Here is a 14,846-nt window from a genome sequence, read left to right on the forward strand (position 1 = left end):
CTTTTTATAACGAAAACAGAATTAAAAAGTGAAAAAACTCTGTTTTTGTTTTGTTTTTTTCTATGTTGTGTTTTGTTTGTAGATCTTCTGACACGTATTGCGATCAGCCAACCAGGTGATGCGTTGTGGAGAGCTCCTTGTTCTCCCGAGGTCGACTCGTAATCGACACGTGGAGACTCACTCTCTCACGATCGCTAACTTAAGAATGCCATGTAATAATGTCCAGACGCATTGACAAATCATTTCAGAGTCCACACACCTGTTCTGTTTCAGCTCCTCACAATCTTTTTTGTGATTAAAACCATGAATTATTATGGACAGTCCTCTTTACTAATATCAATGGAAACTGTTTAAAGAGATGGGGTTCATCTATAACCTGTAAAAATGTATATATGTTGAGACAGTCTAAATAGTATATATAGCACCTCAGAAGTTTATCCTGGCTACAAGAACTACTAATATATGGTAAGGTCCTATCGAGAGGTGGTTGAATTGGATGGGCTCTCAACTTGTAACGATTTGAAATAATCCTTCTCTGCGTTTTCTACTCTTTTCTCGAACAATTTCCATTCCATTTGACATCTATCCCTTACCTGCAAACACACACAAATTTTAAGACAGATTGGTCTATTTGGTTGCTTGCTTTTCAAGGTATCTAAAAACCTAAGACAGTCCTAGGTCTTTTGTTATAGAGAACCCATGAAACTCCCTCAAAAAGAAAACTAAGCTTCTCTTTCAGACAGAGGCAAATACAAAACCAAGTTTTCTTACCCCTTGCCATGGCGCTTTCCCGTTGTCTGAGTTTCCCTGTATACATATTGGCAAGAAAAAGGAGAAAGAATGAGATTTTGATTGTTTTTTTTTTCCTTGGAGAGAAGAATGTGAGGAAGTTAGTTAACCTCATTGCCAAGGGAAGGGATAAATTGATGAACGATCCACTGAGAGTCTACAATTCCTATCTTCTCATATGCAGGCTCCTTCATTTTTCCACATATAAAAAATGGAGGACTCATCATTAATCGATCAAACAACACGCAGGTACGTTTATATAAAACATGAAGCAACATTTCAATCTTTTGAGTACCTCAACACATCTTCTGAGTGCAAAGTCAAGACCCCAACCATGAACCAAATCATTCTGTTTTCAGTTCATAATAAGGTATAAGTAAAGAATTTGGGAAATGGGAAAGGAAACTTTGCACATAGTGGAATAAGATAAGAGATGATAATTTAATTGTGACCTGGATCATATGCCACACGCAGCGCCACGCATTTTTTGAGAAGACAGGAGCCATGATTTCCACAAATCTGTGGTTTTATGAGAGACACAAAAATAAAGCTAAATATGTGGACATGTAAAACTTGAGTTCGATAGAGAGACTATTCTAACATACCCAGCACACGGAGGCCGTGGAGGATGAGAGCACCAATCTAGTTTCTCATCTGTTTCCCTGATAAAGATTCAAGCCAGCTGTATTGTAAGATATTAAAATTAAACTAGAGAGGAAGTTATGAGTCAGATATATACTTATGGACTTCACTATGTTCTCTTCTTTTGGTGATCTGCCAATTAAACCCTCTCTCTGGGTCCAAACCAGGTTGTGAAATCTCAAGGCCGTGCTTCTTCACTATGCGTACGTATCTACAACAACAAACATAGGTTAGAGATTTTTTACTGAGCTCAAGTGAGAAAGTAAAAGAAACTCACTCTTCTGCGTTAAAGTGATCGACTCCAAGATCTTCATCCCATATGAATATATAATCGTATTGTGCTACAATGTCCGGGTGCAAGAATCTCTTTGCATACCACCTTACAATTCACAATATTAATTAGAGTCAAGAACGTCATATAGCCAGATAAAAATTAAAAGGGGATTAAGCAAAGATACTAATACCATTTTGTCTGCTTTTTGACACTTATGTGTATTGCATTCTTTGACCACTCAAACTCATCATTCCACTCACTTGTTCTCCCATCGTAATGAAACAGAACAATTGTAAAGTTGTCTGAAAACTAGTTTTTTGAGTAGACAATACATAATTAGTTTACTATCAAGTATTAAGCAAAAAGAGAAGACAAGAAAGGGCATCACACAAACCTTGTTAACATATGCATCTATATTGTGTCTCTGATTATAACCCACTGTAAATGTTGCTAGATATCTCGGTTGTTTCTTCAAATCCTGATGAAACAGAGGAAACAAACTTGAAGCTAGTGTCACTAATGACCACACATGAAAGATGGTAGTAATATTCAAGAACGAGAACAAACCTCATCAGGGTTCCCCCACAATCTGCGCAAGTAGAAGTCTGATTCGGATGCAATAATACCGGGTGGTAATCTCTCAGCGCCTCGAGGATTTGAAGGCTCCCATATCTGAACTAAAACATTGTATTATTAAGCTTTGGTTTTGTTCTTAAAACATCAAAAAGATCTGTGTAAATTCCAAACATAAAACATGCCTTTGAGATATCAATGGCTTTGGGAGGAGTTGTAGTTCCTGAATTCTTATGAGAGATAGCAATGGAATGAAGAAGGTTTCTAGGGAGACTCGTCTACACAATTAAAAATGGCATGAGATGGAAGATAAAATCTAAGAAACAACGAAGAAATTTTTGGAAGATAAAGAATAAGAAGAACCTCAGTGATCCATAAAGATGGAAAAGATAGTCCAAGAAGAATGCCAAAAGCTATAGCAAACAAAGCAGTTGTGAGAAGCTTCATGCTCTCTTCTGATCTCCTACTACTACTAATAATAACAACAATCACATTATCATCAACGATCTGACTGTGAGAGAACAAATAAGAGAAAAGAGAGATAAAATGGGCTTTTTTCTTACCTGCGTGACAAGATTCCCATAGTTATGTTTTTAATTACAACTTGTCATCAACAGCATCTCGATCACTCCTGTTTATTGATAAACCAAACTGAAATCAATCACTTGAGCTAATATATACACGATCAGAACAAAACACGAATGATCAAACAAAAAACTTCATTTGCTTTATCATCACCTTAGATTAACAAAACAATGCTACATTCACGTGTCATCAGAAATCTTGATTAGCCATAGATTTTACACACGACAAAGCACGAAGGTTATAATAAAAAGAACAAAAAAAAGACGTGACATTTACATACAACGTAGAACACCACGAAAAATTTGAGACGAGTTTACGCGTCTTGATTCAAATTAAAGGTATATTTTTTGGGAGATCCTTATTCTTCCGGCGATCTCCAGTCTTCAGAGCAGACGTGTGGAACTGAACAGCTGTTTCGTAAAAAAAAACAAAAAAGAAATTGATATTTTTGAGGAAAGTTTAGATTATTCTATGATATGATTAGAGGTGGTGATTAGGCATACGGAAATTTGATGCCAAAACGGGGAGTTTTATAACCTTCACATATATAGAATTTTGTTTCAGTTAATTTGGGTAACTTAATCATCATATATATGGACGAAGATATTAGTCATGATGGACTCCTCACCCACCCAAATAAGATGACACGATCAACAATTTTGTACGTTATAACTCCTTTGAGGGGTCAATTTACAATTTGAACGGTTCAGAAGTCAATGCCTGAATAAATAAATATCACCCTTTTTTTGGAAACTATATATACCACGTTTAACTTTTTTTGAAACGAAATCACTATTTTTTGCATACATTTATTACAATATATTTTATTTTATTTTTACAAATGTATATAGCAATTTATCTACCATCCTGCAATTTTAATGGCTTTCCTATTATACATGGTCATTTGGAAAAAATAAAAAAGTGTTGAAAAAAGTAAATATAAATTGAAATCTGTTGATGAATACTTTACTATTAATCTAATATTATCAATTATTTATGGTATAAAATTCCTATAAGATTAATTCATGAGAAAGTTATGATAAATAATAATTATTTATTATATTAAGTGCTTTATTTTTTTAATTAATTTTATGTTCAGCAAAAGTAAATAAGATCAAGTTATGAAGTCAACAAATAGAAATTGAGTTACATAAGTTATTATACACTTTTGCCCAAAAAAAAAAGTTATTATACATGGTCATTTGAAAAAACATAAAAAGTGTTAAAAAAGTAAATATAAATTGAAATCTATTGAAGAATTGCAGATTTAATACTAGTAGTAAATCTAATATTATCAATTATTTATGGTATAAAATTCCTATAAGATTTAATTCATGAGAAGTTATGATAAACAATAATTATTTCTTATATATATTAAGCATCATCATATACGATAAAACTATCATAGAAGCGGTTCACTTTTTTAGAAGAATTTAAACACTAACATATAGTTAATGAATAATGGGATGACTAATGAGCTTAAGAGATTATTTTGCCAAGAGTTCTTCCATCTCATCAAAGGACAAATCTTCATATTCTTCAAATGCAGCTGAGACCAACCTTCTCTTCTTTTCCTGTGCAGTTTCAGTGAATTATTTATTATATTAAGTGCTCTATTTTTTTAATTCAATTTTATGTTCAGCAAAAAGTAAATAAGATCAGGTTATGAAGTCAACAAATAGAAATTGAGTTACATAAGTTATTGTACATGGTCATTTGAAAAAAAATAAAAAAGTGTTGAAAAAGTAAATATAAATTGAAATCTATTGAAGAATTGCATATTTAACACTAGTAGTAAATCTAATATTATCAATTATTTATGGTATAAAATTCCTATAAGATTTAATTCATGAGAAGTTATGATAAACAATAATTATTTCTTATATATATTAAGCATCATCATATACGATAAAACTATCATAGAAGCGGTTCACTTTTTTAGAAGAATTTAAACACTAACATATAGTTAATGAATAATGGGATGACTAATGAGCTTAAGAGATTATTTTGCCAAGAGTTCTTCCATCTCATCAAAGGACAAATCTTCATATTCTTCAAATGCAGCTGAGACCAACCTTCTCTTCTTTTCCTGTGCAGTTTCAGTGAATTATTTATTATATTAAGTGCTCTATTTTTTTAATTCAATTTTATGTTCAGCAAAAAGTAAATAAGATCAGGTTATGAAGTCAACAAATAGAAATTGAGTTACATAAGTTATTGTACATGGTCATTTGAAAAAAAATAAAAAAGTGTTGAAAAAGTAAATATAAATTGAAATCTATTGAAGAATTGCATATTTAACACTAGTAGTAAATCTAATATTATCAATTATTTATGGTATAAAATTCCTATAAGATTTAATTCATGAGAAGTTATGATAAACAATAATTATTTATTATATATATTAAGTGCTCTATTTTTTTTCAGGCATTTGCAAAAAAAAAATAAAAAAATTCTATACCTTTTTGCAAAAATACCGTATTGTTGTCCATTTTCAATAATACAATTTTCTATATACAAAATGACTAAGTTTTAAACTTTAAACTCTAAATACTAAAACTCACCCCCTCAAAACTATACTCTAAAAGTAAAATAGATAACCCAAACCTAAAATAAAATATTCTAAAAATTAACTTAATATATTGTAATTGTGCAAAAGAGGACAAAAATGAAAAGGACAAAAAAGTAGTTATTTTGAAAAATGTATCTATAAAAAAGTAATACTAAATAAGAAAATATCACTAACAATTTCTCTCTTTAAAAAAAAAACAAGTTGTATGTTCAGCAAAAGTAAATAAGATCTAGTTTTGAAGTCAACAAATAGCTAAGAAATTGAGTTAAAATATTTATTTTTCTGTGTTAATTTGGATGTAAATCTTAGAACTTTGATCCAGGAGATTCATTTTCTGAGCCATTGCACTCTATGATTTTGAGCAAAAAAGGATGGTAAGAATCACATTTTATTGATCACTCTAGTGTTGGGTGTGGGAAAAACCCTACTCTTAAATTTTTTTTAGTCGAACATTACAACATGAAAAGATGTTAAAGCTTTGAAAAACTTTTTTTTTTCAGATGGGTATATATATACATAAAAATCAAAAACAAATACAGAGAGTATGTTATTTTTGTATACAGTACCGGTTTTCTCATAGTAGAGGTTCAGCGAGTTCCATCTCGTTCGCACTCTCTTGTCCAGACTCAATTCTTCTACCTCCCACAAAATCAATCCCGAGAAGTTGCCAAGGCCAACACGCATATCTAGCTCTGTTTGAGTTATTCATATCTCGATGGGTTTCTAATTCTTCAACTTTACGGTTTAGCTCTTGGATTCTTTCCCTCAATTTAGTCGCCCTATTGTCTGCGAGTCTCAGAGATCTCTCTGCAGCATCCCTTGCACCCATGGCTGCAGCAGCTGTCTCTTCCTTAAACTTTAGTTTCTTCTCTGATTCTATAATCGCTTGCTTTGCTTCTTCAAGTTCTTCTTTTAGCACAGACAGCTAAAAAAAAAAACAATAAGAGTTAAGACTATCACGCCTTAGTTCCCAGGAATTGCATACCTATAAATTGAACAGAGTGCACTAATAGGATCCAAAACCGGAGAAACTTCTTTACTCACTCCACCAAGAACTACACATCATAAAGAGACTTAAATCAAAAGGGAGAATCTCTACTCCCAGCCCAATTTCTAAGGCCGAGGACAAATCCTGGATACCCTAACTATCTCCTAAACTTCCTTTATAACCGGTTAGCTTTCTAGCTAACTGACTCAACTATAAGCTAGTACTGAGCTTGCCAACATAGCTATAATCCACTACAAACCACCTAGGGTAATTAAAATGCTCCTACACTAGACTAACCCCAATGACTTATCATCACGTACCTGTGATGTGAAGTCTTGTTCAACAGCTCCACCAGCAGCAGCCTCCTGCTCGGCGGCTACTTTCCATCTTGTTATTTCTTCTTCAGCAGCAGCAATGTCGGTCATAAGCCCTTCAACCTATTATCCCAAGGAACCAAAATCTTGAGACTGTGTTCTATACTTTGTCATAAAAAGCCAAATGATGCACAAAACAATCAGCTTTCACAGCAAGATAGGAAGCAAAAATTCACTCACGTTTTCATTCGCTATTCTCTCTTTTTCTTTAAGTTCTTCTATTTGGCGCATTCTCTGATTGAGCTCCTTCGTTTGAGTGTCCAACTGTTTCCTAAGAGCGCTAGTCTCTTCCCTGGTTGATACATGCAAATACAAGTGGTCCGCGTAAGATACACCAACAAAAGCAAGCAAAAGAATCACTGTGGACAACAAAACAAACTGGAAAACTAGGAGTATTACATATAAAAAATGCATTACACAAGGAACCACTTAGAGATGTATTTAAAACAGTCACTTCCATGAAGTTTCATTGAACATCAAGTACGATGTTGCAAGCACAAGTGGAAAAATTCAAGTTCCTAATAGAAACTTCATCAAGGTTTCCTTCGCCTCATCGTTCCTTGGCCACCTGATTCTATGAGGTAAAACTAAGCATCTACTTTCCTTGCGACCAAGTAAATACCTCTATCAAAGTTATTAGATATAAAAGGAGGATTTATGCGTGAGAGAGCTTGCCTTGATTCCTCCAACAAGTGCTGCAGTTCAACGATCTCAAGCTGAGATGCCTTGACAATATTTTCCAATGTGCTGGCCTGCATTCCAATACGGAGACATCATAAGGTACCCGCATAAGTGAAGTTCATCAAAAACATAATCGGCATTAAGGAACACACACCAGTGAATATATTTCATTCTCCTCTGTACTATGATCATCAGTACTATCACTATGGGAGTCCTGAACCTTGCCATCCTTTAAGAATTTACTGAATTTGGAATCAGTACCAACATCTCTCAAACCATTCTCTGCAGCCTGGAACAATTCTCTTTTTTGGGATGACTGCTCCGTGATCACCCTTTTGGACAAAGCGCTCCTCAGTAAAGTACCAATATGTTCCTTCTCCTTAACTAATAAACCCACGGTTTCATTCAAATTCTTCAATTCATGACTATTCTCTTCCACCAAACTCTGTGCTTTCCCAGAAACCACTTTGGTCAGTTCGAAGATGGATTCCATACCTGCTAAAGATGCTCGGATGTTCTCCTCCATCTCTGTCTCTTGAGGCATAAAGAAAGACTCAGACAAATCTGACTGTTCTGAACTATTACCATCAACTATCCTTACAACCTCGTAAAGCTGGTCATGGATCCTCGACACAAGATTCAGCTGATCCATTAACAAAGGACGCTGAGCTACCATCTTCACTTCCATAGTCTTCAACTTTCCATCATACTCATCAACCAACTGTTTCAACTCCAGAACTTCACCTTCTAGCACACTCACCTTCTCTAAATTACCTTTCTCAAGTTCAGCAATCCTCTTATCTTTCTCACTCACACCCCTCTCTAAATCATCAACAGTTGAAGCCTTCTCCGCAACCTCCAATCGCAAATTACTGATGGCAGACTCCAACTGAGAAACCTCAATGGCTATCTCATAATTTCGCTGGTCCATCTGCTCCCTAGCTTCATTTCTCGACTTAGCAGTAGTATCAATCTGCCTAACGAGCTCCTCCACGATTTCATTAGTACGCTTAATAACTCCATAAGCCACAGAAGCTAGACCAGTGTATTTCTGAGACTTGGGAAGACCCCCATTTGAAAAATTCTTAAAGCTGCTTACTTTACCAGAAATCTTCTCAATCCCAGAAACCAACATATGCGACGAATTCTCAATCTCTGCTTTCAAACCATCTCTAGATCTCAAAGCCTCGTCAAGCTTCTTCGACATCTCATCCTGCTGCTTAATCAAATCATCTTTACCTTTACTCACATTCTCAAGCTCCTTTGTTAAACTCTCCTTCTCCTCCAAGGCTTCATCTCGCTCTCGCTTAGACTCGTCGCGCTTCTTGATAGCCTCGTGAGCAAGAGCCTTTAATCGATTGAACGAAACCTGAAGCTCCGATTTCGAACTCTCAGCAGCTTCTCGAGCTTTCTTCTCACGATCGAGTTCCGCGATTAGTTCGTTTATCCTCTCTTCCGACGCTTCTTCACGCGGCGGATCTTTTAAAACAACAGGCGCTGGTTCGTCGGACTCAACGTCGCTGAGGACAGCATCGGTGTCCTCATCGTTTCCGTTAGCCATCTCACCACCGTACAATCAGTAAAGGCGATTTCGCCTTCTCTCCGATCTAAGATCGCAACAGTGACGTGCAAGGAATTGGAACGCAAAATTGCTTCGCCAAGGAGGCAAAATTGGAAAAAACGGAAGATCGAAAAAATCAGCGTTTCTCTACCAAACAGCCGTCACTGATCGGAGGATGGAGATTTACGAAAACGGTATATCGTAGTAGGTGGAAACAAAGAGCCGAACTTATACGGCGGAGGAACTTCAAATTCGACGGCGGAGAGGACAGAAGAAAAAAGTAATCTCGGCGGTGGGTTTGGTTAGTTTACTTACTCTGTCTTCTTCCATTTTATATTTTTTAAATAATTAAAAGACTTGGTAGGCTTGTTTTTGTATTATTTGTACGGCCCAACTATGTTAAAACTTAAGCCCGTTTACTTTTGGCCCAACTAGTTTTAAACTTAAAGCCCGTTCACTTTTTAAGCTAGAGGTGGTTAGGTAGATGACATCAAATCTTACTTACCTACAAAAGTTAAGGTTTTAGTTAAAGATTTTGATTAAGGAAGTGATAAATCCATTCCCCGATAATATAGCTAACTGAAGTTGTATATAATAAACTCTGCATTCTAAAAATTGATTTTCACAAAGGTTCATTCATTCAGCAGATTCATTGTACGCAAACACCAAATCGATTCATAAAAAAGGTAACATAATTGCACATTCAAATTTACTGCTCATTCTTCTCTTTCTTTCTTTTTCTCTACGATCAATTGAGTAAAAAAGTTGGATCTTTTCACTACCGGCCGACGCTTCAGTTTCCAAAAAAATCGATTCTTTGATGATTTTAGTATGTTAATGTAATCAAAAAAACAAGAACTTTACTGATTCAAACAATGTAAAAAAAAAAAAAAAGGAAGAGAAAAGATATTAGATAATACTTACATCAGATCGATAAGTCTCCAGCAAAATTTTTTTTTTTTTTGGAAGGTAGTTTGATTAATCTGTGATGGGAAGTAGCAGTTCAAAACGCTCGAGCAAGATAAGCAGTCGAAGATATTCTCAAAGTGCGTCTTCTTCTTCTTACGACGGACACAATCCTCACTACACTCAACAGGCTCCTGCTTCATCTTCCAGTTCCAGGTCTGTGAAGAACCAAGGCAATAAGAAGTATTCTCAGATTGGTGATTACTACCGTTCCATTGATGAGGTTCAGTTTCCATTTTTTCGCCATGTTTATGAGATTCTTGGACGTTTTTGTGTTTGGTGGTTCTGTTTCTTGAATGTTCTTGGTTTATATTATAGGTTACGGCTGCTCTTTCTCATGCTGGTTTGGAGTCATCGAATTTGATTGTTGGTATAGATGTCACTAAGAGCAATGAGTGGACAGGTGTGAAAAGTTAGATTCTTTGTTCATGATGTTTGTTTAAGCAATTGAACATTTTAAGTAATGTTTTGGTGGGTTTTTGGATTCAAGGAGCGAGATCATTCAACAGGCAAAGCTTGCATTACATTGGAACAACTCCAAACCCGTACCAGCAAGCTATTTCCATTATTGGAAAGACTTTATCTGGTTTTGATGAGGATAATTTGATTCCTTGTTATGGATTTGGAGATGGTAATAAATGTCTGCACTTTGTTAGTCTTTATGTTTTAAGAGAAATGTTTCATTTAATTGTTTTTCTTTGTATGTTTGATTCTTGCAGCTACAACACATGATCAGCATGTCTTCAGTTTCTATCCGAATGATACATTCTGTAACGGGTTTGAAGAAGTCCTTTCACGTTACAGAGAGATTGTTCCTCAGCTGTGTCTTGCAGGTTTGAGATTAAGAAACTCCTTTTTCTGCTTGTGTCTGTGTTTGTTTTGTTCTGTTACATGATCTTTGCTCGCTCCTTTCATAGGGCCAACATCTTTTGCACCCATTATCGAAAGGGCCATGACTATTGTGGAAGAAAGCGGAGGGCAGTACCATGTTCTTGTCATAATTGCTGATGGACAGGTAAATAAAAGGATTCTTGTTCTGCTACATTCATTATCCTACATTAACCTCATGATTGACTAGGTTCTGATGTTTATAAATGTCAGGTGACAAGAAGTGTTGATACAAATCAAGGCGGCCTCAGCTCACAAGAACAAAAGACCATTGATGCGATTGTTAGAGCTAGGTACATATCTCTCCTTATGTTTAGTCAAAATCAGATATATAATAATAACCTCTGTGCTCTATTATAACTTGCGGTGCAAATCGCAGTGCATATCCTTTATCGATAGTTCTGGTCGGTGTTGGAGATGGTCCTTGGGATACAATGAGACAGTTTGATGACAACATCCCCGCTCGTGCCTTTGACAATTTTCAATTTGTGAATTTCACTGAGATTATGGCAAAGAACATTGATCCTGGAAGAAAAGAAGCAGAATTTGCACTTTCCGCCTTGATGGAGATCCCGTCTCAGTATAAGGCTACCCTCGAGCTCGGCTTACTCGGGTTAGTATCTTTACTTTTTTTTTATTGAGAGCATTACTATAACCTTCTGCAACTACAAAACTCTTTAGATGACCCTTGTTTCCATATTTGTAGACGAAGAACTGGAAAGTCTCCAAACAAGATTGCTCTTCCACCACGAATCAGTGCTACTAACCCATTTCTGAACATCACCGTGAAAACTTCCTGGTCAAGCACTGTCGCCACTGCACCGCCTATTTCAGCTGCTAGTAGTAACGAGAGAGAGGTTTGTATATATATGTCTTTTAATCATAAAGAAACTGTGCCATAATTTATATATTATTTAACCAAAAAATTTAAAATGAATTTCAGAGTTGCCCGATCTGTCTAGTTAATGCAAAGAACACGGCATTCAACTGTGGCCATCAGACTTGCCATGGATGTGGACAAGACATTGATAAGTGTCCCATTTGCCGCACCACTATTGCAGTTCGCATCAAGCTCTATTAATAATGGTACTTTTTCATCAGATCATCGACCACAAGGTGAACGAAACCCGTTATTTTTTTCTGAGGGCTTCGCCATTGTTTCTATCTCTAGGGGAATACAAGATTTTGTAGTTCTCCATTTATTCTTACTGTACATAATTTATTCTTTCTTTTTTTTTTCGCATTCTTACTGCACTTGGATTGGGCACTTTTCAGTTTAGTTTTAGAGCTTTTTTAATAAACAATAGATTGTTTTGTTTCCATGATAGCGTGAAAACATAAGTGTTTTTAGTTAACATATCCCACCACAACAGATTAAAAATACTAAATATCGAGTACAGTGTAACAATATCAATTATTTTACTAAGTACTACTTTGTTATCCATAACCAAACGGATAATTTTCAAACCGAACTTACCTTACTAGTTGCGGGGATGGAGCACGACACGCATACCGTTCTTCATGTACAATGTAGTCGTGAGCTTGGGAACAATCTCCTGTCCTTGAACAACTTTGACTGAATACCTCATCAAGACTGCTGCAGCCACCATTTTCATCTGTGTATACGCAAACTTCTTCCCAACACATAGCCTCGGACCTGCGTTGAACACAACGTACTTGAACTGATCTCCGCTCACAATTTTTCCTTCTTTGATCCATCTCTCTGGTTTGAACTCTTCCCAGTCTTTCCCCCAGATCGATTCTATTCTCCCCATCGAGTAGACCGAGTAGTGAATCCTAGCGCCTTTCTTCACCCTCGTCCCATCGGGTAACACATCGTCTTCTGAAGCTTGCTTCATCTCCATTGGTACCGAAGGGTAAAGCCTCAGTGACTCTGTTAGAGCAGCTTGGAGATACACCATTTCCCTAAGCTCTTCAGCCTCGAACTGGTCTTTTGTTTCTTGTGCTGTAAGTTTCCCTTGAATCTCTCTGATTTCCCTTAGGATGTTCTTCTCGACCTGAGGATGTTTCTGAACTAGCCAGAAGAACCACACGAGAGCCACTGATGTAGTGTCCCGACCCGCGATGATGAAACTTGTGCAGAACTCTCTGAAGTACTTGTCTGAAAAGTAGTTTCCTCTTGTAGTACCTTCCTCTTTCTCGTACTCTCTTTGCATAAGGCGTGACAAGAGATCAGAGGATTCGTTTAAGTTCCCCATTTTCCTCAGCTTGTTCCTCCTCTCTCTCACTGTCTTATTCGCAAATGCGTGAACGATTCTAACCGCTTTTTTCAGCTTTCTCTCAGACCCAATATCTAGAAACCTCATTGGCTTCCACACAAAGGGAGGTATCAAAAACCTTGCAAGTGTATACTCCGTGGCTTCCTCAAAAGCCTTAGCGAAAGGAATCTCCGGTAAATCGATCTCTAAAGATCCCGGATAAACCCCAAAGGCAGAGATACAGATGTTGTCGAAGGTGAAACGCAGGAGCACGTCTTGTAGATCAAAGACTCTCTTAGAAGTAGACAACTTCTCCATCAGCGGCACGAGCTTCTGGTCCACCAGATCTCTCATGGTAGTAAACGTGTGCTCCAAGAAACGAGAAGAGTGCATCTCGGTTTTAGCCACACGTCTCTCTTCCATCCAAAGCTCACCATCAGCATTAAAGATCCCGTCTTCAAGAAGCTCACGAAACCTCTCTCTATAAAACGCACCTTTTGGATAGTTCTTGAAATTGGTTTTGAGAATGTGCTCGATGTTTGCAGGATTCGCGGTCATGATTCCGTAAGACCCACCGAACCAAATTCCTCTGTAATGAAACGTCCCACCAGCTCTGACTACGCCTCTGGTGCACCAACCAAACAGATCGTATTTGTTTAAGGCTAACGGCGGTATGATTCCCAACACTGGCCACATCACTGGCCCACCTTTGCTCACTAACTTTTCACGCAAGTAACTAAGAAGAAAAAGCCCTACTAGGGCTAAAGCCACGTCCGGAAACCTCAAGTGGGTGTATACCCATTCCACCGCAGAAACCAGCATTTTCACCTCCATTACGTCAGAGACTTTTGGCCGATAGTGAAGAAAAACACAAAAGGGTTTAAGCTTTTCGCTGAGTTGCAAAGCAGAATTAAGATGGCAAGGGTAATAAATAACCAACTTATGAGATATCAGTATATTATTAAATGATCACACCAACTTCATTAGACCCTAAAACTGTATTAATTAACTATTCGGCTAGTATAGTTATACTGAGGAAACATAACTATAATAGTGGGATTAGGCAGTTAGCTGTAGCGGTTTACGAATTATATAGCTTATACAAAAATGCTAAGGAAGTTATGTGTTTCACAGAAATGCACACTTTGGCTGATTATATAAACTATCCTACATGTATTACGCAATGTTAAAAAAATGTTTTTGTTGCTGAAATTATCTCTACGCCTTAAATATATTTCTTCAACATGATGGTTTCGCATATGAATGGGATATTTATATTTTTGTCAAGACATACTTATCTTAGAATTATAAATTTATAATCCAACTGCTAGGCTCTAACTCCCAACGACTTTAAGCGTTGGGTGAAAACTAGTCGTCAACTCTCAGCAAAAAAAAAATTATCAATAAATATTTGTAAATATGTAATTAATTAACTTTGACCAGAAACGGAGACAAAAAGATCTTCAAACTTCATAATCTTAATCATTAATTATGATCATTACGAAGGTACAGAAATAGAACATTAATTATGGTCCCCCTTCTTTACCTCTTATACATAGAGATTGCCTTTTTATGAAGTTGATGAGTTTTGCATCTAACACCATCAAATGCTATTGTTCTTGTAAGAACATACTGTATAAGTATAACTTTTGTTAACCGGGAAAAAGTGGAGATTATCTAATAGAGATTGAACTTATTCGAGTAGATGATTTCGTAGACGATTATATATGACAT

At 36.3% G+C, this 14,846-nt stretch overlaps 4 protein-coding genes across 8 annotated transcripts; 1 reads left to right on the forward strand and 3 right to left on the reverse strand.

Moving 5' to 3' along the window:
• LOC104757006 lies at window positions 348-3,427 on the reverse strand. 4 transcript variants are annotated; one of them, XM_019238705.1, is made up of 16 exons: window positions 3,367-3,427; window positions 3,144-3,273; window positions 2,842-2,909; window positions 2,642-2,750; window positions 2,464-2,556; window positions 2,273-2,377; window positions 2,100-2,183; window positions 1,896-2,014; window positions 1,709-1,810; window positions 1,529-1,642; window positions 1,395-1,451; window positions 1,242-1,308; window positions 1,085-1,138; window positions 900-977; window positions 772-807; window positions 348-593 (listed from the first exon to the last, which is right to left on the reverse strand). In XM_019238705.1, exons 3-16 carry the CDS (start codon window positions 2,859-2,861, stop codon window positions 474-476), a joined length of 1,158 nt encoding a protein of 385 aa, XP_019094250.1. In that variant the 5' UTR covers window positions 2,862-2,909; window positions 3,144-3,273; window positions 3,367-3,427; the 3' UTR covers window positions 348-473. The 4 variants fall into 4 exon arrangements, with proteins under 4 accessions (XP_019094250.1, XP_010477994.1, XP_010477997.1 ...); XM_010479692.2 differs by lacking the exon at window positions 3,367-3,427 and adding an exon at window positions 3,017-3,036 and having other exon boundaries at window positions 3,144-3,340; XM_010479695.2 differs by lacking the exon at window positions 3,367-3,427 and having other exon boundaries at window positions 2,642-2,747; window positions 3,144-3,340.
• Window positions 5,806-9,346, reverse strand: LOC104757008 (myosin-9). The gene is made up of 5 exons (XM_010479697.1): window positions 7,633-9,346; window positions 7,473-7,549; window positions 6,978-7,089; window positions 6,744-6,860; window positions 5,806-6,360 (listed from the first exon to the last, which is right to left on the reverse strand). The coding sequence occupies exons 1-5, from the start codon at window positions 9,037-9,039 to the stop codon at window positions 6,010-6,012; spliced, it is 2,064 nt and encodes a 687-aa protein (XP_010477999.1). The 5' UTR covers window positions 9,040-9,346; the 3' UTR covers window positions 5,806-6,009.
• On the forward strand, window positions 9,608-12,213 carry LOC104757009 (E3 ubiquitin-protein ligase RGLG2-like). Of its 2 annotated transcripts, none has more exons than XM_010479698.2 (10): window positions 9,608-9,725; window positions 10,009-10,228; window positions 10,324-10,408; window positions 10,496-10,636; window positions 10,725-10,838; window positions 10,923-11,020; window positions 11,107-11,186; window positions 11,273-11,506; window positions 11,600-11,750; window positions 11,837-12,213. In XM_010479698.2, exons 2-10 carry the CDS (start codon window positions 10,028-10,030, stop codon window positions 11,972-11,974), a joined length of 1,242 nt encoding a protein of 413 aa, XP_010478000.1. In that variant the 5' UTR covers window positions 9,608-9,725; window positions 10,009-10,027; the 3' UTR covers window positions 11,975-12,213. The 2 variants fall into 2 exon arrangements, with proteins under 2 accessions (XP_010478000.1, XP_010478001.1); XM_010479699.2 differs by having other exon boundaries at window positions 10,013-10,228.
• On the reverse strand, window positions 12,219-14,035 carry LOC104757010 (cytochrome P450 86B1). Its single transcript, XM_010479700.1, has one exon. The coding sequence runs from the start codon at window positions 13,944-13,946 to the stop codon at window positions 12,375-12,377; it is 1,572 nt and encodes a 523-aa protein (XP_010478002.1). The 5' UTR covers window positions 13,947-14,035; the 3' UTR covers window positions 12,219-12,374.

Source organism: Camelina sativa, chromosome 17 (genome assembly GCF_000633955.1).
Source record: "Camelina sativa cultivar DH55 chromosome 17, Cs, whole genome shotgun sequence".
In the NCBI taxonomy this organism is placed as follows: domain Eukaryota; kingdom Viridiplantae; phylum Streptophyta; class Magnoliopsida; order Brassicales; family Brassicaceae; genus Camelina; species Camelina sativa.